The 25,016-nt window shown below is 33.9% G+C and overlaps 1 protein-coding gene across 1 annotated transcript in view; it reads right to left on the reverse strand.

Annotated features, from left to right (window-relative positions):
- Positions 1 to 25,016, reverse strand: part of LOC132747213 (ubiquilin-1-like) — a 111,969-nt gene that overhangs the window by 17,496 nt on the left and 69,457 nt on the right. The window contains exons 10-13 of the mRNA XM_060736543.1: positions 20,046 to 20,185; positions 19,819 to 19,902; positions 18,783 to 18,898; positions 713 to 956 (exon numbers count right to left, since the gene is read on the reverse strand). Coding sequence (XP_060592526.1) covers positions 713 to 956; positions 18,783 to 18,898; positions 19,819 to 19,902; positions 20,046 to 20,185 — 584 coding nt within the window. The remainder of the gene's footprint in view (positions 1 to 712; positions 957 to 18,782; positions 18,899 to 19,818; positions 19,903 to 20,045; positions 20,186 to 25,016) is intronic.

Below are 25,016 nucleotides of genomic sequence, written 5' to 3' on the forward strand. Positions count from 1 at the left end.
TATCTCTAAGAATGCCATCACTTACAAAACTTAATATATTCTGTGTAGTACTTAATGTACATAAAGTTCTACGACAGTAAGCCTGTGTCTTCTTTCTTTAAAGGACTATATTGGGTTGTAGAAAAACCCAATAGCTATGGAACTATTCAAAGGTTACTTTCGATAATTCCGTTGTATAACCAAAAACTTGTGAATTTGTCCCATTTTAATGTTGAAGTGTATCCTAGAATCTCTGTTTACCTCCACTGGGAGATATTTTGAGTCATAGGATTTGAATTAGCCTTTTATTATTTAATATATGTAAGATGAAGTACAGGTTAAGATCTTATCTTATGCACTGTACTGAATCAATGACAGCTCTTAGATCTGTGTATACATGCTGTCAATAGCTGTTACCTAGACTTGTTGTCTTTCTGATCAAATACCATGGGGCATAAAAACATTAATCACTAATAACCGAGATAAGACTTATTTTCCATATAGATCTACAAATGAATTTTGTATTCTTGCTTAGAAGCAAATTGTTAAGTGAATTTATATGAAATGTCTTAGCATGTAGTCTTTACTATTCTCATGTATAATTGTGTTAAGGCCAGTTGTCAAACATGTCCTATTTTTGAGTAAACATATAAGTCTTTCATTTAAAATCAATTTGTTAATTCAGTATTGATATAAGAAGAAACTGTGAAAGTTCAATTATAAAAACTCTTACAGCAGTGCCTTGTGACATCATATTCATCATTTGTGACATCATGTTTGTAAAAGGATCATGACCACCAGGTGTCTGTGGATTAGTGGTTGGATCTGAACCCACAGATGGTGTTGTTGTGGTGCCGGTTGTGGTAGAAGTGGAGCTCTGACTTGTTGGAGATGCTGTGGTGGTTGAGGTTGTTGGGGTTGTAGTGCTTGCACCACCCATTCCTGGTGGCAAGCTAAAATTAGCACCCATTCCCATGCTGCAGATATACAAAGGACAATATATAACAAAGTTAGACCAATGTCTATTGTATTTTAAATAAGTGACTCATTCTTTCCCTTATGTCAAATTCTTACATTGTTAATAACTCAGCTGTAGACAAAACAATCGCATAACTAGAAATGTGTCCATAGGACACGGGTGCCCCCACACTCTACTGTTTTGTCAATGTTACGACATTAAGTCAAATATTTTTTAGACTACATGTGCCACAAGTTGAAAACTAAAAATCGTTTACTAAGTCAAGGGAAAGAACTTTACAAATACTGAATAAATCCACAAGCTAACCCAAAGGTGCATAAGTACATGGCTGACCAACATTCTTGTAAACTTTCAGACCTACAGGTCAAATATTTTTTGAGTAATGCATGAACAAGTTGAAAATTGCAAATTTATACTAAGTCAAGGGCAATAACTCTAACAAAACTGAAACAAGATTGCATTTGTGAAAAATGCTATGCCACCACATTAATACAACACTAAATAGTAATGTAGGAATAGATTTTTTTTTGTTTCTATACAAATGAAGATTGCCATAATGCATAGATCAATGATCTATCTAATTCTTATTATTAGATTAGTGGTTAAATCATTCTATTGTTATTCAAATGAAAGATCAGAGTAGGAATCTATCAATGCAGGTGAGTCTAGTGAATTTGGTGGTGAAGGTCATACTTCACATGGCCAAAATTCCATGACTGTACATTAAAGGACAACACAGTAAGACACTTTGTCAAAATCTAGGCCAGCTGATATCAAAGTTCACTTTCAGGGCACTAGACAACTTTTGGGGACAGGTACCCATACCCTCAGGAAGGGGAATTTTGCGTCATTTTAAGACAAAAAGGGGAAATTTTTAAGTCATATACAAGTTCTTTAAATTTAAGTTTTACACTTACTCTTGGCACAATTTCCTCCCATTACTTACAATAGCTAGTATATTTATTACTATAGACCTAACAAATAAAACATAATATGAAGTTGTTCTTGAAGTTTCTGTATTCTTTATTGTTTTCTTATTGCACTTGACTGACTCAGACATCAATCAGAGCTCTAGATATATGTTTTTGGCAAAGAGTTTTTTACCCCTCAAATTCTAGAGTGAGGAGTAAATGCAAATTCTGAAAAGGTTAAGGGTTAAACAAGTATAATGCATTTTTGTTTAAAATAAAAAATTCAAACTGACAGTTGTTTTTGTTTTTAAAAAACGTGTACAACAAGCAATTACAGTAAAGTCTCGTTTTATGACTGACCCTAAATTGCGGCAATTCAACATTATGTGACCGCTTTTTTCCGGTCCCGATTTTTTCCCTATATAATTCAATGGTCGTAAGGCCCGAAATTACGACCGACCCGCTACTACATATTACCACCGCTTTTAAAGGTCCAAATTCTCACTTAACAATACAAAAGGGGTCCCATAAAACAACCACTTATTATCCCTGCTCGCTAAATTGAACATGTCACCCATTATCTCCAATATACAATTTTACAACACTTAACGAAAACCGCCATGAAGGTGTGAACGATTTACGGTACACGGAAGAGATGTTTAAAATATTAATATAAAGTGTCTTATAGATGAGATTATCAATGAGATTAGCGGTCTGTAATTAAAGGAATGGGATTAAATGTGTCGATGTTCCTTTCAATTTATTATTTTGAATTGATGCGAACCGTTATGTTAACAACACACACTTTCGGATAGGTAGGTTATTTCGTCTATGTTAAATAAAAATAGATATTTTACAATTCGGAGTCAGAACTTTTACAACTTTTATAAATTTAATAACAATTGTCGGGTGAAATAAAATTCGGAATCATAAACGGAAAATAATTTATTCAGAACAAAAAATAAAATTGATTCATGAGGTCTTAAATGGCATTAGAGATTAAAACAATTACAGATCTTTACGATTTATTTTTATTTAAACTAAACAACGTATTTTGTTTACTTTTAGGTCCGGATAATCCTGAAACAAAAGGATGAGCATTTAGATAGCTGGGGGAATAATGCATCCAACAAATATGATTATGCAAGAGATCACCAGAACTCAACAACTGAACAACAATGATTATAATGAAATTTTCTTGTTAAAACTGTATGTCTTTTTTAGTTGTATAAAATGATGCATAAATGTGATAATTTCAATAAATCATCTTTTTGTTGAAAAAAATTCATGTTAATTGGTTTATGTTATTCAAACAGTTATGTTTCAATGATCCCAATCGCTAATGATAACTCCTACTCCAGTAAAAATTAGCATGGGTCTCCAAATTAAGACCAACTCGATAATAAGACCAATTTTATCAGGACCCAAAAGTGGTCTCAATAGCGAGACTTTACTGTATCATAGTATTGCAAGCAATCCGTAAGTCCCCTACCGGTTAGAACCCCAGCAACATTCTGATGGGCCATTGGCCATTCAATTATACCATGAAGTGAATGAATGATTATGACATGAATGAACTTAAATCTTTTGAGTTCTAAGTTTGTCTATATCATAGAAATGTGCTAGTTTCCCTGCCAAGTAAGGAAATTATGTTTATACATGTACAACAGATAATCAAAAGGTCCCATTTTCTCAGGATGAATAAGTATAACCAATGTTTTAACTTTTCTCTATTTTAAGTAAATTGTTGGAAAAAAAATCTTTAAGTGATCTCAGGAAACAGTTTTTATGAACAGACAGACAGACAGAAGGAGACTCTAAAGTTATTTTTTGAAACATCCCTGTTACCTATGATGTGGGACTTTGAAGTAAATCCTATAAGGAATGAAGAAGTTGGGAGTAAACAATACCAATTTCTCGAAAAAAGTTCAAGGGGGGCAGTATTCTGAAAAGTTAAGTATTGAACCTTCTCACATATGTTGAGTGATAATAAGAAACATACATATAAGGTTGGAGCAGATAAATTAAGAAATAAATAAGTAATTATTAAAAAAATTAAAATAAATTTTTTTTCATGAAAACTCTAAGTAAAAGGGAGGTAATTCTGATAATTTTTGTGCTAGAGTTGTAAACCTTGTCACATAATGATGTGGATGATGACCAGAAACTAACATTTAAAGTTTGAAGTAAATACCTTAAGAAATAAAAATATTTTCAGTACTTTTTAAGTTATTGCGGGATCCAGTATTGTGGATGGACGGACAGACGGACGGAGGGTAAACCTAAAGTCCCCTCCGGTTAAACCGGTAGGGGACTAAAAATATTGATTCAGTGCAACAAGCTCTGGAAAGGCAGACTTTCCTAGGCAAGGGTATGTTGGTACCCAAGTTATGGAAACACAGCAAAATTATTTCATATTAGTTTTCTTTATTTTGTTTATATTTGTTGACATGTTGTTGAAAATGTATCACACTATTTTGCAATCTGCACTGGTCAGTTCTTAAACTATTTTCTAGTTTCTACATATTTCTGTTTGAAACAATTATAACAATAAGAATTGAAATAAGAATTAAATAAAAACAAGAGCCACCGCCGGGCGGGGGCAACGCTCGACTTTTTACTTTTTCTAAAAGCAAACATAGAAAGGCTTGAACATATCTTAACGTTTCCTTTTTATAAATTTAGTTGTTCACTTGTCACATGAATAGAAACACGCAATTCTATAAATAGAAACACGCAATTCAATAAATAGAAAGACGCAATTCTATAGATAGAAACACGCAATTCTATAAATAGTAACAAGCAATTCTATAAAAAGTAACACACAATTCTATAAATAGTAACATGCAATTCTATAAATAGAAACACGCAATTCTATAAATAGTAACACGCAATTCTATAAATAGCACAATTCTATAAATAGCAACGCGCAATTCTATAAATAGTACACGCAATTCTATAAATAGAAACACGTAATTCTAAAAATAGTAAACACGCAATTCTATATATAGTAACACGCAATTCTATATATAGTAACACGCAATTCTATAAATAGTAACACGCAATTCAATAAATAGTAACACGCAATTCTAAAAATAGTAACACGCATTTCTATAAATAGAAACACGCAATTCTATAAATAGTAACACGCAATTCTAAAAAAAGTAACACTCAATTCTATAAATAGTAACACGCAATTCTAAAAAAAGTAACACGCAATTCTAAAAATAGAAACACGCAATTCTATAAATAGAAACATGCAATTCCAAAAATAGTAACACACAATTCTATAAATAGAAACACGCAATTCTATAAATAGAAACACGCAATTCTAAAAATAGTAACACACAATTCTATAAATAGCAACACACAATTCTAAAAATAGTATCATGCAATTCTAAAAATAGAAATACGCAATTCTATAAATAGTAACACGCAATTCTAAAACACACATATAGTTAAAACCAATGACACCCCTGGGGCGGGGCCAATTTTGACCCCAGGGCTTTTATTTGAACAAACTTTGAAGACATTTACTAGAAGATGTTTCATGCTTAATATCTAAACTCTAGCTATTTGGGTTTTTTCAAAGAAGATTTTTAAGTTTTTGTTATACAAATATAAGGAATATCAATAACAACCGGTGCGGGGCCAATTTTGACTCCAGGGCTTTTATTTGAACAAACTTTGTAGACTCTCACTAGAAGATGTTTCATGCTTAATATCTAAACTCTAGCTATTTTGGTTTTTTCAAAGGAGATTTTTTAAGTTTTTGCTATATACATATAAGGAAAATCAATGACCCCCGGGGCGGGGCAAATTTTGACCCCAGGGCTTTTATTTGAACAAACTTGGTAGACACCAATTAGAACATGTTTCTTGCTAAATATCTTAGCTCTAGCTCTTTGAGTTCTTTAAAAGAAGATTTTTAAAATTTTTACTATATGCATATAGGGAAAATCAAAGACCCCCTGGGGCGGGGCCCACCAGTTTTGACCCCAGGGCTTTTATTTGAACAAACTTGGTAGACACCAATTAGAACATGTTTCATGCAAAATATCTTAGCTCTAGCTATTTGGGTTTGATCAAAGAAGAAAGTAACACGCAATTCTATAAATAGTAACATGGAATTTCTATAAATAGTAACACCAAATTTCTAAAAATAGAAACACGCAATTCTAAAAATAGAAACACGCAATTCTATAAATAGTAACACGCAATTCTAAAAATAGTATCATGCAATTCTAAAAATAGAAACACGCAATTCTATAAATAGTAACACACAATTCTAAAAATAGAAACACTCAATTCTATAAATAGAAACACGCAATTCTAAAAATAGAAACACGCAATTCTATAAATAGAAACACGCAATTCTAAAAATAGAAACACGCAATTCTATAAATAGTAACACCCAATTTCTAAAAATAGAAACACGCAATTCTAAAAAAAGAAACACGCAATTCTATAAATAGTAACACGCAATTCTATAAATAGTAACACGCAATTCTAAAAATAGTATCAGGCAATTCTAAAAATAGAAACACGCAATTCTATAAATAGTAAAAAAAGTAAGAAGCAATTTCTATAAATAGTAACACGCAATTTCTAAAAATAGAAACACGCAATTCTAAAAATGGAAACCCGCAATTCTAAAAATAGTAACACGCAAATCTTAAAAAAAGTAAGAAGCAATTTCTATAAATAGTAACACGCAATTTCTAAAAATAGAAACACGCAATTCTATAAATAGAAACAAGCAATTCTATAAATAGAAACATGCAATTCTATAAATAGTAACATGCAATTCTATAAATAGTAACACACGATTCTATAAATAAAAGCAAGCAATTCTAAAAATATTAACATGCAATATACATTGTTGTTGTTGATGATGATGATGATAGATATGTATGTATATATATATATACACACACACACCAATGAATATATAATTATGGTCATTTAATGCACAAATCTGAGAAAATTCAGTAATTTAACCTTCAAGGTCAAGGTCAAGGTCATTAAAGAGCCCAAGCAAAAACAACAAGGTCTGGTCCTTAAGAATGTTCTATTATAATATGAAGTTGATCCCTTCAATAATAGCAAAGTTACAGTCAGTTACAGCCAAAACAATGAAAATTTCAATAATTTGACCTTCAAAGACAATGCCATTAATGAGTGAAGGTCACAGTCTGTTGGGTTATTTTTAAGAGTTATCCTTGAAGATTATTATGTTCAAGTTTCAAGACAATCCATTCAAAAATAACAAAGTTACAGCCAATAATAGCCAAAAAAATAAATATTTCAATAATTTGACCTTCAAAGTCAAGGTCATTTATGAGTGAAGGTCAAGGTCTGTCTGGTTATTTTTAAGGGATATCCTTGAAGATTATTATGTTCAAGTTTGAAGACAATCCATTCATAAATAACAAAGTTACAGCCAATTATAGCCAAAAAAATGAAAATTTCAATAATTTGACCTTCAAAGTCAAGGTCATTTATGAGTGAAGGTCAAGGTGTGTCTGGTTATTTTTAAGGGATATCCTTGAAGATTATTATGTTCAAGTTTGAAGACAATCCATTCAAAAATAACAAAGTTACAGCCATTAACAGCATGAACAAGCAAAATTTGGACTTTTAACCTTGAAGGTCAAAGTCATTTATGGATGAAGGTCAAGGTTAGTGTGGTCTACTGAAAGGTCTTGTCCCAAGGGTTGTTGTGGCCAAGTATGAAGACAATACACCAAGAAATAAAAAAGTTATGATCCAGGTACAAGTTTGCGGACGGCAACGGCAACGCCGACCTGACCATAACAATACCTCTACTTTTTTTTTCAAAAAAAAAGAAAAAAAGTCGAGCTAACATGCAAGCAATCCATAAGTCCCCTACCAGTTAGAACCCCATCAACATTCTGAAGGGCCATTGGCCATTCACTAATGTTTCAATTTTTCTCCATATTTAGTAAATTTGTTGGAAAAGTTCTTTAAAAGTGATCACAGGAAACAGTTTTTATGAACAGACAGACAGACGGACTGAAGGACACTCTAAAGTTAATATTTGAAACATCCCAGTTACCAAAATTACTTGAATTAAAGATGCAATTTCATAAAAAATTTCAGCTCTTTTTGACTAATCACAAATATTGTTATATTTGCCATGTTTTAAGCCTATTTGTTGCCAAGGCAACCAATATTTTTTCAAAATAGGAAGAAAAGATAAGACATGCATAATCTCCAGACTACCATCTACCCATATGTAAAGTTTCATGAAAATATTTCCAGTACTTTTTGACTTATAACTGGATTCAGTTTATGTGTAAAATTTGCCATATTTTCAGTCTATGTGTTGCCATAGCAACCAGAATTTTCAACATAGGAAGAAAAGAAAAAGACGTGCATAATCTCCAGACTGCCATCTACCCATGTTACAATTTTCATAAAAAATTTTCTATTACTTTTTGCAGTTTATGTGTAAAATTTGCCATATTTTCAGTCTATTTGTTGCCATAGCAACCAGAATTTTCAACATAGGAAGAAAAGAAAAAGACTTGCATAATCTCCAGACTGCCATCTACCCATATTTCAAGTTTCATAACAAGATTGCATTTGAGTAAAATGCTATGCCACCGCATTAATACAACACTAAATAGTAGTGAAGGAACAGATTTTTTTGTTTCTATACAATTTTGAAGATTGTCATAATGCATAGATCCCTGACCTATCTAATTCTTATTATCAGATTAGTGGTTAAATCTGTTGTTAACTCAATAAAAGATCAGAGTAGGAATATATCAATGCACTCGAGTCTAGTGAATTTGGTGGTGAAGGTCATATTTCACACAGCCTAAATTTCATGACTACATCAAAGGACAACACACAGTAAAAAAATATTTGACCTTCAATTGTGACCTTGAGCTTGAGCTGACACATGGGCAACATGGGTTCTGCACATCCCCTTGTTGAGGTGAACATTTGAGCCAAGTTTGAAGAAAATCCATCAATTAATGTAGGACTTACAGAGCAGACACGACATACAGTCTAATATTTGATTGTTTGATATTTGACCTTCAATTGTGACCTTGAGGTTAAGCTGACACATGGGCAACATGGGTTCTGCACATCCCCTTGTTGAGGTGAACATTTGAGCCAAGTTTGAAGAAAATCCTTCAATTGGTATAGGATTTAAAGAGCGGACACGAAAATGGAGACGGACGGACCGACGAACGAACGGACGGACCGACTGACGTGACAAAGCGAATCCATTATAGCACCCCCACATTTTGTGGTGGGGGTATAACTAGCGGCTTTTATTTGAACAAACTTGATAGACACCCAATAGAAGATGTTTCATGATAAATATATAAGCTCAAGCTCTTTGGGGTTTTTGAAGATTTTTTAAAGTTTTTACTATATACATATAGGGAAAAACAATGACCAAACTGGGAGGGGCCAATTTTGACCAAAGGGCTTTTATTTGAACAAACTTGGTAGACACTCACAAGAAGATATTTCATGCTTAGTATCTAAACTCTAGCTCTTTGGGTTTTTTATAAGAAGATTTTTTACTATACACATATAAGGAAAATCAATGAACCCATGGGCGGGGCCAATTTTAACCCAAAGGCCCTTATTTGAACAAACTTGATAGACACTCATTAGAAGATGTTTCATGATAAATATCTTAGCTCTAGCTCTTGAAAATTTTTACTATTTACACATATAGGGAAAAACAATGACCCCCTGGGGCGGGGCCAATTTTACCCCTGGGCTTTTATTTGAACAAACTTGGTAGACACCCACTAGAAAATGTTTCATGCTTAATATCTAAGCTCTAGCTATTTTGGTTTTTTAAAAGAGGATTTTTTAAGTTTTTACTATATACAAATAAGGAAAATCAATGAACCCTTGAGGCCAATTTTTACCCCGAGAGCTTTAATTTGAACAAACTTGGTAGACACCCACTAGAGGATATTTAATGCTTAATATCTTAGCTCTAGCTATTTGGGTTTTTTAAAAAAGAGTTTTAAGTTTTTACTATATAGAAATAAGGAAAATCAATGACCCTAGGGGGCGGGGCCAATTTTGATCCCAGGGCATTTATTTGAACTATCTTGGTAGACACTGACTAGATGATGTTTCATGCCAAGTATTTAAGCTCTAGCTCTTTCGGTTTTCTAAAAGAAGATATTTTAAGTTTTTTTTCTTTCGGTTGCCATGGAAACCAGAGATCTGCTTGGAATTAAATTCTTTGAACACTTTTAAAAGTTGACTACCAAAGGAACATTCCTGTGAAAAAGCAATCACAAGAGCTCACCATGTCACCATGTATATAGGCCCCTGTTGCGGGGCCAGTTTAAACCCAAGGGCTTTCATTTGAACAAACTTGGTAGACACCCATTAGAAGATGTTTCATGCTAAACATCTAAGGTATAGCTGGTCAAGTTTTTTCTTTACACATATAGTTAAAAAAAATGACACACCTGGAACAGGGCCAGTTTGGACCCAAGGGCTTTTACTTGAACAATCTTTGTAGACACTTACTAGAAAATGTTTCATGCTTAATATCTGAACTCTAGCTATTCGGATTTTTCAAGAAGATTTTTAAGTTTTTGCTATACACATATAAGGAAAATCAATGACCCCCGGGGTGGGGCCAATTTTGACCCCAGGGCTTTTATTTGAACAAACTTTGTAGACACTTACTAGAAGATGTTTCATGCTTAATATCTGTACTCTAGCTATTTGGGTTTTTTCAAAGTAAAATTTTTAAGTTTTTGCTATACACATATAAGGAAAATCAATGTCCCCTGAGGCGGGGCCAATTTTGACCCCAGGGCTATATTTGAACAAACTTTGTAGACACTCACTAGAAGATGCTTCGTGCTTAATATCTAAACTCTAGCTATTTGAGTTTTTTCAAAGAAGATTTTTTAAGTTTTAGTTATACACATATAAGGAAATCAATGACCCCCTGGGGCAGGGCCAATTTTGACCCCAGGGCTTTTATTTGAACAAACTTGGTAGACACTCACTAGAAGATGTTTCATGCTTAGTATCTAAACTCTAGCTATTTGGTTTTTTTCAAAGAAGATTTTTTAAGTTTTTGCTATACACATATAAGGAAAATCAATGACCCCCGGGGCGGGGCCAATTTTGACCCCAGGGCTTTTATTTGAACAAACTTGGTAGACACCCATTAGAACATGTTTCATGCTAAATTTCTTAGCTCTAGCTCTTTGGGTTCTTTAAAAGAAGATTTTTTAAGTTTTTACTATATGCATATAGGGAAAATCAATGACCCCCTGGGGCGGGGCCAATTTTGACCCCAGGGCTTTTATTTGAACAAACTTGGTAGACACCCATTAGAAGATGTTTCATGCTAAATTTCTTAGCTCTAGCTCTTTGGGTTCTTTAAAAGAAGATTTTTTAAGTTTTTACTATATGCATATAGGGAAAATCAATGACCCCCTGGGGCGGGGCCAATTTTGACCCCAGGGCTTTTATTTGAACAAACTTGGTAGACACTCACTAGAAGATGTTTCATGCCAAATATCTAAGCTCTAGCTCTTTGGGTTTTTTAGAAGAAGATATTTAAAGTTTTTTCTTTTGGTTACCATGGCAACCAGAGTTCTGCATGGAATTAAATTCTTTGAATAATTTTCAAAGGTGACCACCAAAGGAACATTCCTGTGACATGTGTGTAATGATAAGAAATATATATTTGAAGTTTGAAGAAGATACCTTAAAAAGTAAAGAAGTAAAGAAAATTCTAAGTTCAAAGGGAGATAAATCTAACTAGAACTGCCACTATCATGGCGTGAATACCCCCGCATACCACTTTGTCAGAATCAACAGTGGCCATTTAAAGCTCAAGGACAACCTCCCTGTCAAATCTGAGGTTACTAAGCCAGTGCATTGCTAAGTTATGTATTCTACATGCTTCAAATGTGAAAATGTCAAAAACAATACACTGCAGACAGGCATTCTTAAGCAATTGAGGGGAAAAGCTTTTTTTTGTCAAGGTCCCTGTGACCTTGACCTTTGACCCAGTGACCTCAAAATCAATAGGGGTCACTTTATGGTCATGATCAACATCTATGCCAAATACAGTCAGGACTCATTACAACGACACTGTTGGATATGTCAGTATATCGAATTTGTCAGTATAGTGAATTTCATCATTCATCATGTAATGATATGCTCATTCACTGGTATCTGAAAATTATGTATTTAGATCTATTATAAACATCTAATGAAAAAGATTTTTGTGTTTATGTGTTCACTTCATTACACACATTACATATCATACACATAATACAACTTCTTCATTAAAATAATAACAACTTAAATAGATTTTTATGAAAATGATAAAACTTTATAAAATAAAAAGCACATACAATGATAGGACTTTTAAAAGTTAAACCTTTAAAAATTGATTGCACACTGTTTGTTGTCATAAGTTGGCAAGTGTAACAAAATTCAGCTGACAACAACATGTTGTTATTGTAATAAGGTGTAACAATCAACTGACCAAGCTACAATACCTGTTTTAACACCTTGCGACTTTTGTTTTATACGCAAGTTTGACTGACCAAGTGTCAGTTTAACGGGTACTGATTGTATAGAAAATAAAATGTTTGGTTTTCAATTTTATTGTGTCGGAGTCAGAATACGAATTTTCCGTTATAAAGGATTATAATAACGTTGAAAAAATTTGGTTCCCACCAATTCACTGTCGTTATTTGAATTTGTCAGTATAATGGATTCCGATATATTGAGCCCTGACTGTACTAAGACTGTGGGTCAAAGGTTTCTTAAGTTAATAGGTGGACAAACTTTTTTAGTCAAGGCTCCGGTGACCTTGACCTTTGACCCAGTGACCTAAAAATCAATAGGGGTCACCTATTAATCATGACAAACCTCCATGCCAAATATGAAGACTGTGGGTCAAAGTAATCTTAAGTTATTGGGCAGATAAACTTTTTGAAGTCAAAGTCCCTGTGACCTTGACCTTTGATCCAGTGGCCTCAAAATCAAAAGGGGTCATCTACTAATCATGACTAACCTCCATGCCAAATATGAAGACTGTGGGTCAAAGGAATCTTAAGTTAATGGGCAGACAAGCTTTTTATAATCAAGGCCCCTGTGACCTTGACCTTTGACCTGGTGACCTCAAAGTCAATAGGGGTCATCTACTAATCATGACTAACCTCCATGCCAAATATGAAGACTGTAGGTCAAAGGCATCTTAAGTTATTGGGCGGACAAGCTTTTTGAAGTCAAGGTCCCTGTGACCTTGACCTTTGACCTCAAAATCAATAGGGGTCATCTACTAATCATGACTAACCTCCATGCCAAATATGAAGACTGTAGGTCAAAGGCATCTTAAGTTATTAGGCGGACAAGCTTTTTGAAGTCAAAACCCCCGTGACCTTTGACCTGGTGACCTCAAAGTCAATAGGGGTCATCTACTAATCATGACTAACCTCCATACCAAATATGAAGACTGTGGGTCAAAGGAATCTTAATATGAAGACTGTGGGTCAAAGGAATCTTAAGTTATTGGGTGGACAAGCTTTTTAAAGTCAAAGCCCCTGTGACCTTGACCTTTGACCTGGTGACCTCAAAATCAATAGGGGTCATCTACTAATCATGACTAACCTCCATGCCAAATATGAAGACTGTAGGTCAAAGGCATCTTAAGTTATTGGGCGGACAAGTTTTTTGAAGTCAAGGCCCCTGTGACCTTGATCTTTGACCTGGTGACCTCAAAATCAATAGGGGTCATCTACTAATCATGGCCAACCTTCATGCCAAATATGAAGACTGTAGGTCAAAGGAATCTTAAGTTATTGGGCGGACAAGCTTTTTGAAGTCAAGGTCCCTGTGACCTTGACCTTTGACCTGGTGACCTCAAAATCAATAGGGGTCATCTACTAATCATGACTAATCTCCATGCTAAATATGAAGACTGTGGGTCAAAGGAATCTTAAGTTATTGGTCGGACAGGAAAAAACCGACGGACGGCCGGACAGACGGACAAGCTGATTTCAGTATACCCCCCTTACAACTTTGTTGTGCGGGGGTATAAAAATATTGCTTCAAGAGTTATAAACCTATCACATAAGATGTGGTTGATGATAAGGAATCAAGGGGGAGAATCACGCCGTTCGTTACCCAAACAAACAAGATGGATGCAGCCGAAAAGTAAGTTTTTCCTTTTCTTCTCTGAAATTCGTAATTTTCTTGTGTAAAGAAATAACCTTCTCCACTATTTTACGGACACACAGGATTTTATTTCATGACGTTTTGTCCTGTGCTTCATCTGAAATGTGCGTCACAAGAATCGAAGCGAGAGAATTTTCCTACGGTTTAATCGTGATAACGTACGGCTTCTTCTCTCAAATTCAGTGTTTCTTTTACATATATACGTATTGACTGAAAACGCTGACTTTAAAATTTGTAGTATGTTGTCATCTAAACATCCATGCCAATGCTGGCTTGAATTAGGGCTGTAAATATGAATATCGGGGCATATCCCGGAAATGATAACGTACGGCGCACAAAAGATCAATGACAACATACGGCACATTTTTCTGCTTGGTGGTTTTCCATTTGTCCAGTCAGCTTTACTGAATTATTTGTATGTTGGAAATGATTGATATCTGCAAAAATGTTTGTCTGTTCAGAAATAAATAATTGAACAATGCTGCACCATCGAGTATAAATATCTTTCTAGCTGAGGGCATAATAGATTATCGTTGTTAATATACTAACCTTTATCTACCAATTTAAACACACATGCATAGTTGTATAAAATGCAGAATGGAAAGAAAAGCCTCCACTTTCAGGAAACATTGTGTATTGTTGTCTTCACATTAATTTTCACAATGATGGTCTTATCCTCTTATCAGAAAGAAGAAGCGCATTCAGCAGATCAGAAATATTAAAAAGATACAGACATCTATATATATTTTCTTTTCTAAAGAAAAAGTCTAAAATCATTTCTGACAAATTTCTGATAAGGAAATCTTAATATTTGAACCACGTCAAACATAAACAAAACGAAAATTGATTGCTACTAGCTTACATCCAGATGAGATGGGCCTGTGTTATTCAATCTGGTCGCTCATTGAAACAGAGAATAATAAATGAGTGTAGGTTCTTTATTATTGAATTAGTTAGAAAATAATGTTATGTGAAAAAGTTCAATAAATTAAGTGAATAAGAAATTTCCTGTTTATTTGACGGGCGGTTAATATAGAAACGCTATCATTTAACGTGACATTGCGCCACCATGACGCCAGATATATTTGCACAACATTGCCATAAAGGTTGTTTATTATAATGAAAAGAACATCATAATTGATCAAAACAATTACATGCAATTCATGAATTTGCCTATCATATTCTGGCGATTTTTCATCAAACGCCCCAACAAAAACAATCAATTTCTTTTAAAGAAAGTATTGTAGGCATCAGCAATAAAACAGTGACATTGAAATTTGCTTATTAATTTCTAGTGGTAAACATTTTACAGACCATGAAACATAGTTTCAAATCGGATTTGGATTTAGATGTATTTATCCATGCCGGAAAACCCATCTGAAACCTGAAATGCCATACTGCTCATGCGCTCAGATGACCTCATTAACTTTGTGAAAGAACGGTTGTAAAAATTACTATGCTGCTATGAAAATAGTATTTACGAAGTATATGTCAGTGTTCATCTGTACTGTTCTACAGAAATTAGAAACTTCGACGGGAACGATAGCGACCAGAGATTGTTTCTAATTTCTGTAGAACAGCTACTGATGAATACTAGCTGGACACTTATATTATATAGATATTTGAAATTTGGGATCAAGTTTAACTTTTGACGACACTTTATCTAAAATAATGTTCAAACCACCAAAGGTGGAATATATTCGATTATGATACGCAAGAAAACATATCACTTGTGATGACATATAAGATTTAAATATCCATCGGGCACCTGCACAAGCAAGCCTTGTTACAGCCCAATGTGAAAGCGCCCTCGGAAGGGATGTTTCTATCCGATACATAAATACATGACAGATATTATTATGCAAACACTAAATAATATTCAATTTCTTTATTTGGTTCTACACATCCTCTTATGTCTTGAAAACATAACTTTTTTGGATTAAAAAGAAAATCCATTAAGCAGAAAAAATGTGCCGTACGTTATCACTGATACTTTGTGCGCCATACGTTATCATTTCCAGAAAATGCCCTGATATTAATATTTACAGCACTTATTCTAGCTAGAATGCTTAGATGACAACAAATTACAACTTTTTAAAGCTAATGGTTTCAGTTAATATACATATATGTAAACGAAACAGTAAATTTTATAGAAGAAGCTGTACGTTACCACGATCAAACCGGTGGAAAATTCTCTCGCTTTGAATCTAGTGATGCACATTTCAGATGAAGTACTGGACAAAACATCATGAAATAAAATCCTGTGTGCTAGGAAAACTGTGGAGAAGGTTATTATATGTACCTTTACACAAGAACATCACAAATTTTTGAGAAAAAAGGGAAAAACCTACTTTTCGACTGCATCCCCCATCTTGTTTGTTTGGGTAACGAACGGTGTGGTTCTCCCCTGTGGGAATATGTATTTGAAGTTTGAGGTAGCTACCTTTAAAACTAAGGAAATTAAAGTAAAAAATAATATTTTTCAAGCAAACAATCTAAGTTCATGGGGAGATAATTCTTGCAATATTGGTGCTAGAGTTATGAACATTGTCACATAAATTGTAGTTAATGATAAGAAACATATATTTGAAGTATTACACATGCTGATCAACATTCCTGTAAAGTTTCATGCCTCTAGGTCAAATACTTTTGAGCCACATGTGACACATGTTGAAAATTGCAAATATTTACTAAGTCAAGGGCAATAACTCATAAAATACTGAATATATATTCACAGGAAAATACCCAAGTGCACAACTACACATGCTGATCAACATTTCTATAAAGTTTCATGACACTAGGTCAAATACTTTTTGAGCTATGTGCGACACAAGTTGAAAATTGTAAATTTTTACTAAGTGAAGGGCAATAACTCTAAAATTACTAAATATATCCACACGAAAATACCCAGGTGTACAACTAGACATGCTGATCAACATTTCTATAAAGTTTCTTGACCCTAGGTCAAATACTTTTTGAGCTATGTGCGACACAAAAGAGAATGGACGGACTGAAGGACGGACGGACAAGGGTAAATCTAAATCCCCCCCCCCCAAAGTGGGGGCACAAAAAATAATATTTTTAAGGAAAATTCTAAGTTCAAGGGGATTAAAATCTGAAAATATTGGTACTAGAGTTACGAAACTTGTCACATAAATTGTGGTTACTGTGAATTCACTTATATTAGTGGGCATGAAATTTCGTGGTTTTATCAAAACGGGCATTTTCGTGGGTTCTTAAATTCGTGGATTTTCATTTTCTTGTAAAAACATTTAGTAACCTAATGCAAAGTAATCTTAAACCATTACTGCCAATAATTGGCTGCAATTAACATATTTATGTGACATGATATGCACCTCCATTAGACACACTGCCCCTGTGATTCGCCGTGTAAACATCACATAATTTATACGACATTTGGCGAGTTTAAAAATTTTACACCCTGAATTGGTCTAACCATATTTGACAGTAACTACAAGCAACGTCACAGCAACTGTGTAAATTTACATGCATATAGATTCATCTGAATTAATAACACGAGTATGTGTGGATCTAGAAAAAGTTGGTGGCGTCTTTGATGTTTACGGAATAGCATTCGCACAAATACAGATTAAAATTCATTTAAACTGGATCATTTAAAAACGCCAAAAGAATGTACAATTCATCTGTTTTAGCGATTGTATTTTTTAAATTTGTGTGTATTAATATCAAGTACTTTTTTTTAATTAATAAGAGCAAACTGACATTTTTTATAAGCGCTAATTATTGGATTGCCTGGGTTCTCATATTTACTCGATTATGTCAAGTATTCTTGTTTACACAATCAACAAAGATCAAGTTTGTATATGCAACCAACATTTGTGACAGTAAATTGAGGACATATAATTGAGTTTTCTTTCTAGTTTCTTAAATATTGCAAACGGATTTAATCTGTCACTAACCTGATTATCTGTACTGCATGTACTGTATATACATCCATTTCACGAAAATCGCTTGGAAAAGAGCCGATGCATGTTTGTAATATATAGAACAGAGACAGGGTAATAAGTATTTGTTGGGATAAAATTTCGTCGGATCTTAAATTCGTGGATTGACCTACCCACGAAAACCACAAAAATTCGTGCCCCACGAATAATAATGATTTTACAGTAATTATAAGGAACATATATATTTGAAGTATGAAGTTGATCCCTTAAGAAATAAAAAAGTAACAGTAAAAAATAATATTTTTAAGGAAAATTCTAAGTTCAAGGGGAGATAAATCTGAAAATATTAGCATTAGAGTTATTAACCTTGTCACATAAGATGTTGTTGATGATAAAGAACATATATTTGAAGTATGAAGTTGATCCCTTAAGAAACAAAGAAGTTAAAGGAAAAAAAAGAAAAATTCTAAGTTCAAGGGGACATAAATCTGAACATATTGGTACTAGAGTTATGAACCTTGTCACATAAGATGTGGTTCATAATAAGGAACATATATTTGAAGTTTGAAGTTGATAGCTCATGAAATGAAAATAGTGAAAAATATTTTACTCCACCAAAACTTTAATCTGAAATCTGGATGTGGACACCGGGGCGAGTAAGACAGCTCTCCATATACTTTGTATAGTCAAGCTAATGAGAAAACCAGAGACAGACATGTTGTATGATTTCCAATTCTGTCATAACATTTAACTTACCCTGGAAAGAGACCAGGAGCTTCTGAATTTAATGTTTGCATTCCGGACATGACTTGTTGCATTGCCTGTAGTGCTCGAGGGTTAGTTAACATTGACTGAACTGTTGGGTCCTGCATCTGTTAAAGTAAAAATACACTTTCATAAAAGCGTACTACATGTATCATCAATAAAATTTGCTGATTTAGATGAAATACTTATAGTGTTATAAATAGTGATTAAAGCAAAACTGTCTGCCATTACACATTAGCAAAAACCAACAATAAAGGAACAACAAGACCTGAAATTGCTCACCTGTATATAGGCCCCCAGGGCGGGGCCAATTTAACCCCAAGGGCTTTTATTTGAACAAACTTGATAGACACCCATTCGTAGATGTTTCATGCTATATATCTTAGCTCTAGCTCTTTGGGTTTTTTAAAAGAAGTTTTTCAAGTTTTTTCAATATACATAACGGGAAAAACAATGACGCCTTTTTACCCCAGGGCTTTTATATGAACAAACTTGGTAGGCACCCACTGGAAGATGTTTCATGCTTAATATCTAAGCTCTAGCTATTTGGGTTTTCTAAAGGCAGATTTTTGAAGTTTTTACTATAAACAACTAAGGAAAATCAATGACCCCAAGGGCAGAGCCAATTTTGACCTCAGAGCATTTATTTGAACAACTTGGTAGAAACTGACTAGACGATGTTTCATGCCAAATATTTAAGCTCTAGCTCTTTTGGTTTTCTATAAGAGTTTTTAAGTTTTTTCTTTCGGTTGCCATGGCATGGAATTAAATTCTTTGCACAATTTTTAAAGTTGACTACCAAAGGGACATTCCTGTGAAGTTTGGATGAAATTGGCTTAGCAGTTTATGAGGAGATGTCGTTTAAAGTAAAAGTTTACAGACGGATGCCGACAAAAAGCGATCAAAATAGCTCACCATGTTAATTTGCGACAGGTGAGCTAAAAATTGAATTCTCTAGATCCATGGTTGCTTCTTTATAGAGTGTATAAAATAAATACAAGGTTCATTTCAATAAGAAGACATTTACTTGTTGCATCATCTGTGGTAAATTCCTTTGAAACTGTTCACGAAGTTGTGGATTATTGGCAAACATTGGGTTACTTCCTAAAATCTGTAACATAAGGCAAAGGAACATTAATGGGCTATGTATGATAGCAAATATCATTTATTCCTATTACATCTTAAATGCATCATGATAGAAAACCATTAGTTTTAAGATTAGAATCAAAGAAATGAAATGAATAAATGATATACCTGATTAGCTAGTTCTGGATTAGCAGACATAGATTCCAACATTGACTGCATATATGGGGCTTGTAACATATTCTGCATTAATTGTGGATTAGATGACATCTGTGCCATTAAACTAGACATACCGGGGGTGTTAAACATTCCTGAAACAAACATATATATGGACTAGTACATTTGAATATACACACACCTGGTGATTTCCTTATATTTTAAAGAATTTTATTACACAAAACAGTGTATAACAATGAAAATTACAGTGACAAATCAGGCAACAAGCAAATATTTAAGATTTCAAAGTCAGAGATCAAAGTTGTACAACAATTGGGACTGAGTTGGAGGTCAGTAAAGTAATGATTTCCTATTTAATTGTGTTCTATTTCTTATATTATAATGCACTTTATTAGAGCAAAATGGTAAGAGATTTACAGAGAGAGATTTTTTATTACAAATAATATTTCTTTTACTTTTTAACTAAATGCACTAAAAGCTTTTAGCAGTCAGCTTATATAATGCTCATATTATAAAATATTTATGTTTATACACCACTTAATTTTAGCAGTTTGCTAGAATCACAATAGTCCACTAAAGGAGGTTACTACTAATGTAGAATTTTTTTTTGTCTGACAGCTTACATCACCCAGATATTACATTAAAGGCACACTGAAAATGACAAGTTTGCTTTTTTACGCCCATTTCAACACGTTTTGGGTACTATCACCTAATCAGTCAATCTAACTGGCTATTCTGGAAACCTAACCAATAATTACCAATTTCTCTTCCAGTGACAGACTATTTATCCCATACAATTTCTGAAATAGCGGTGTATATAACCCTATCAACTTAACAGTGTCTCAAGTTATCATAAGTAGACATGTATATTAAATGGGACAAGTTAACTGAGGAGAAGTCATGAAGATATAACAAAAGGGTCATGATGGCCCTGAAATCTCTCACCTGTTTATAAAAGGAACATTATATTAGTACTATTGCGGACGAAAGACATTGTTCATCATGAACTGTGGTAGGCATGCTATAAATTAGAATATTAAATGTTTTTTTCCAATGGAACTTGAAATTCTATAAATATTAACAATAATATCCAAAATATACAGTTCTATACCCTCTATATGGTATATGTTTATAGGGGATATTTTGGATATTATCATTAATATTGGTTATTTGATAGAATTTCAAGTTCATGTGGTATTTTCTTTGGAACATACAAAATAGTAGTCAAAATGAACAAAGTCTGTTAATTGATTTATTGAGAGGTCAATCTACTATTTTACTGAATTACTTCAAAAACCTCGTCTGACCCACCGGTGTGTTTACATTCCTATCGATAAACCCATAAAAACTCTTGTTAAAATTGCAGACAAAAGTTTCTGTTGTTCACAATATTCTGCAAATCAACATTCGACTCAAACTACCATAAAATCGATTGCCTTCAAACAATATATAGAACAGCAAAAATCCGGGAAATCAGGTCGACTTTAGCTTAAGAGACTTGAACAGCGAATAGGTTTTATAGTATACTTCTGCTAGACCTAACGTTAAAATAAAAAGTTACGAACTAGGTCTATTTCAATATTCACGGTACAAATGTCATTAGTGCAATCAGGCCCGTAAAAAGAAAATTGGGAGGAACCTACAGAAAAGAAAATATCAAAATAATAATACAATGATATAACAATTTGTAAAAATGGCCTACTGTTAATTGTTTGCATTTCATTTCCTGCAAAATTCTCCAGTTTGTTATTAATTACCATAGTGCGCTCGAATGACCGTTTCGTTTAACTAAAAATTCTTCTATAAATAGATTTTCGGACATTCACAATGTTAAGGTGATCATTCTATTTATAGGTACAGCAATAACATACAAAATAATCCACTGTGTACTACAAAATGATTAATAAAAAACCGAAGAGCGTGATTAAAATTGACAGATAAGTTCATTTGAATATGTTTGCATTGCGAAATTCTCCAGTTCGCTATTCATTGTACATATCAAACATTTCATTCTAGATAATCAAACAACCTCATACCGATCGGAATGATCCGCTATTATGATTGCACTTCGGCGATAAACAAAAGCAGATATAAAATATAAATCTGAAACTGATATCACAAAGTTCATATTTCTATCTGAAATAGTGCATGTGTAAAAACATTACTGGTTGCCATTGCTTAGGGAAAAAACAGTTCCAAAAGATGTGTACATATACGAATAATCAATGACCCCTGGGGCGGGTCCAATTTTGACCCCAGGGCTTCTATTTGATCAAACTTGGTAGACACCCACTAGAAGATGTTTCATGATAAATATCTAAGCTCTAGCTCTTTGGGTTTCTTTAAAAAAAAATTATTTCTGATTTTACTTTATACATATAAGGAAAATCAATGACCCCCAGGGCGGGGCAAATTTTGAACCCAGGGCTTTTATTTGAACAAACTTGGTAGACACCCATTAGAATATGTTTCATACTTAATATCTAAGCTCTAGCTCTTTGGGTTTTTTTGTTTTTACAGTGCAGTCCAGATACAACGAGATCGTCAGGACTTCGCATGGTTCCTCGTTATAACCGGGTCTCGTTATAACAGGGACATAACAAATTGAGAAATCCAACACTGTCGAGCATCATTTATTTCTACTTTCCCGTACATCCTCTTTGAAGAGTACATAATAGGAGGTACTTCTTTGCACTAAGAATTTTTTGTTTTATCTTAAATATACATGTATATAAATATATCTAGCTATCATTGAATTTAAACAAAACATTTGAAAAACACATACTACGCCTAACAACATGAATTTTTTCATAAGTATGTACATTGTAAATTTCCTTTCCAAAATTCATGCAGTGTATTTTTTTATGAACACCAAATTTCACTGCAAGAAATAAGCCGCTTCCTTTGTGCGTATCACTCAATAAAATTTGTTTTGTTAAAGCATTTCGTCACTTAGAGGACAATTTAGCCCGGAGCTCTGACAGAACAAGGCTGACACATTTGATCGCTAATTGCTCAATAATTGTTTCCTTAATTACTTTTGTTTTCGACCACCATTGTTTTTCTCAAGGTGACAAGCTGTTGCAGACCACATGCCAATTAGGGAAGTCATTAAAAATTATGAAAAATGGGTCAAAGACAGAAAAGGCCGGGTTGCATTTCTATACCAAATTTCATGATGCTGTAATGTTACGAAAAAAATTTACCACTGACCATTAATGTGGAAAAGTCAGTTAACAGGAAGTAAATGAGCTACAGACCTGAAATCGAATCCCACTGTAAGGGACCACATGTTTATGTTGTATGCCAAATATCAAGAGGCTGTGATAAGAAGTTGCTGAGCAAACTGTTACCCAAATTTCCTACCCATGACCATTTATGTCAAAAATTCAACTAAGTAAACAGGAAGTGGTGAGCGACAGATCTGAAATCGAATCCCACGATATAGGACCATGAGTCTCTGCCGTATGCCTATTATCAAGAGGCTGTAATAAGTAGTTGCTGAGAAAACTGTTTCGAAAATTTCCTTCCATTGACCGTTAATGTTGAAAATTTAACTAAGTTGGTAAACAGGAAAAGGATCAGCGACAGACCTGAAATCAAATCCCACAGTATGGGAACACATGTCAATGCTGTATGCCAAATATCAAGAGACTGTTATAAGAAGTTGCTGAGAAAACTGTCACAAAAATTTCCTCCCATTGACCATTAATGTAGAAATTTAACTAAGTCGGTAAACAGGAAGTGGATAAGCAACAGACCTGAAATCGAATCCCACAGTATGGGACCATGTGTAAATGCTGTATGCCAAATATCTAGAGGCTGTGATAAGTAGTTGCTGAGAAAACTGTTAGGAAAATTTCCTACTTTTGACCATTAATGTCAAAAATTTAACTAAGTCGGTAAACAGGAAGTGGATGAGCGACAGACGACAGACCTGAAATCTTATCCCAAGGTATGGGACCATTTGTTGATGCTGTATGCCAAATATTAAGAGGCTGTGATAAGTAGTTGCTGAAAAAACAGTTACGAAAGGTTTTTCCCGGCCCCCTCGACCGACATTCACCATACTATTACCCAGGTTTGCACCTGTGCAATCCGGCCAAAAATACGGATGGGACGGCGAATATATGTTTGTTGTAACCGATATCTCGCTAAAACCGATCTCCTTATAAACGGTATAAAATGGAAGGAAAATAGAAGGGGAAAGACATGGACACAGTAGAATGTACGCTATAAATGTACCTCGCTAAAAACAGATCTCATTATAAGTGGAGTAGGCTGTACATATAAGGAAAATCAATGACTCTGCGGCACCAATTTTGACCCCAGGGCTTTTACTTCAATACACTTGGTAGACACTCACTATAGGATGTTTCATGCCAAATATCTAACCTCTAGCTCTTTGGGGTTTTTTTTAAAGAAGATTTTTAAGTTTTTACAATAGACATATAAGGAAAATCAATGACAACCATGGGTGGGGCCAATTTTGACCCCAGGGCTTTTATTTGTACACTCACTAGAAGATTATTCATGCAAAATATCTAAGCTCTAGCTCTTTAGGTTTTTTAAAAGAATATTTTTTAAGTTTTTTCTTCTGCATGGAATTCAATTCTTTGCAAAGGAACATTGCTGTGAAGTTTGGATGAAATTTGCTTATCGGTTTATGAGGAGATGTCATTTAAAGTAAAAGTTTACAGACGGACTACGGATGAAAAGTGATCACAAAAGCTCACCATGTCACTTTGTGACAGGTGAGCTAACTAGAACTGCCACTGTCATGGCGTGAATATCCCACATACCACTTTGTCAGAATCAAAAGTGGACAGTTAGAGCTCAAGGACAACCTCCCTGCCAAATCTGAGGTTAGCAAGCCAGTGCATTGCTAAGTTATGTATTCTACATGCTTCAAATGTGAAAATGTCAAAATCAATACACTGTGGCCAGGCATTCTTAAGCATTTGA

The sequence above is a fragment of the Ruditapes philippinarum genome, unplaced genomic scaffold (assembly GCF_026571515.1).
Source record: "Ruditapes philippinarum isolate M1 unplaced genomic scaffold, ASM2657151v2 ctg1878_1_1_1_1, whole genome shotgun sequence".
NCBI lineage: Eukaryota > Metazoa > Mollusca > Bivalvia > Venerida > Veneridae > Ruditapes > Ruditapes philippinarum.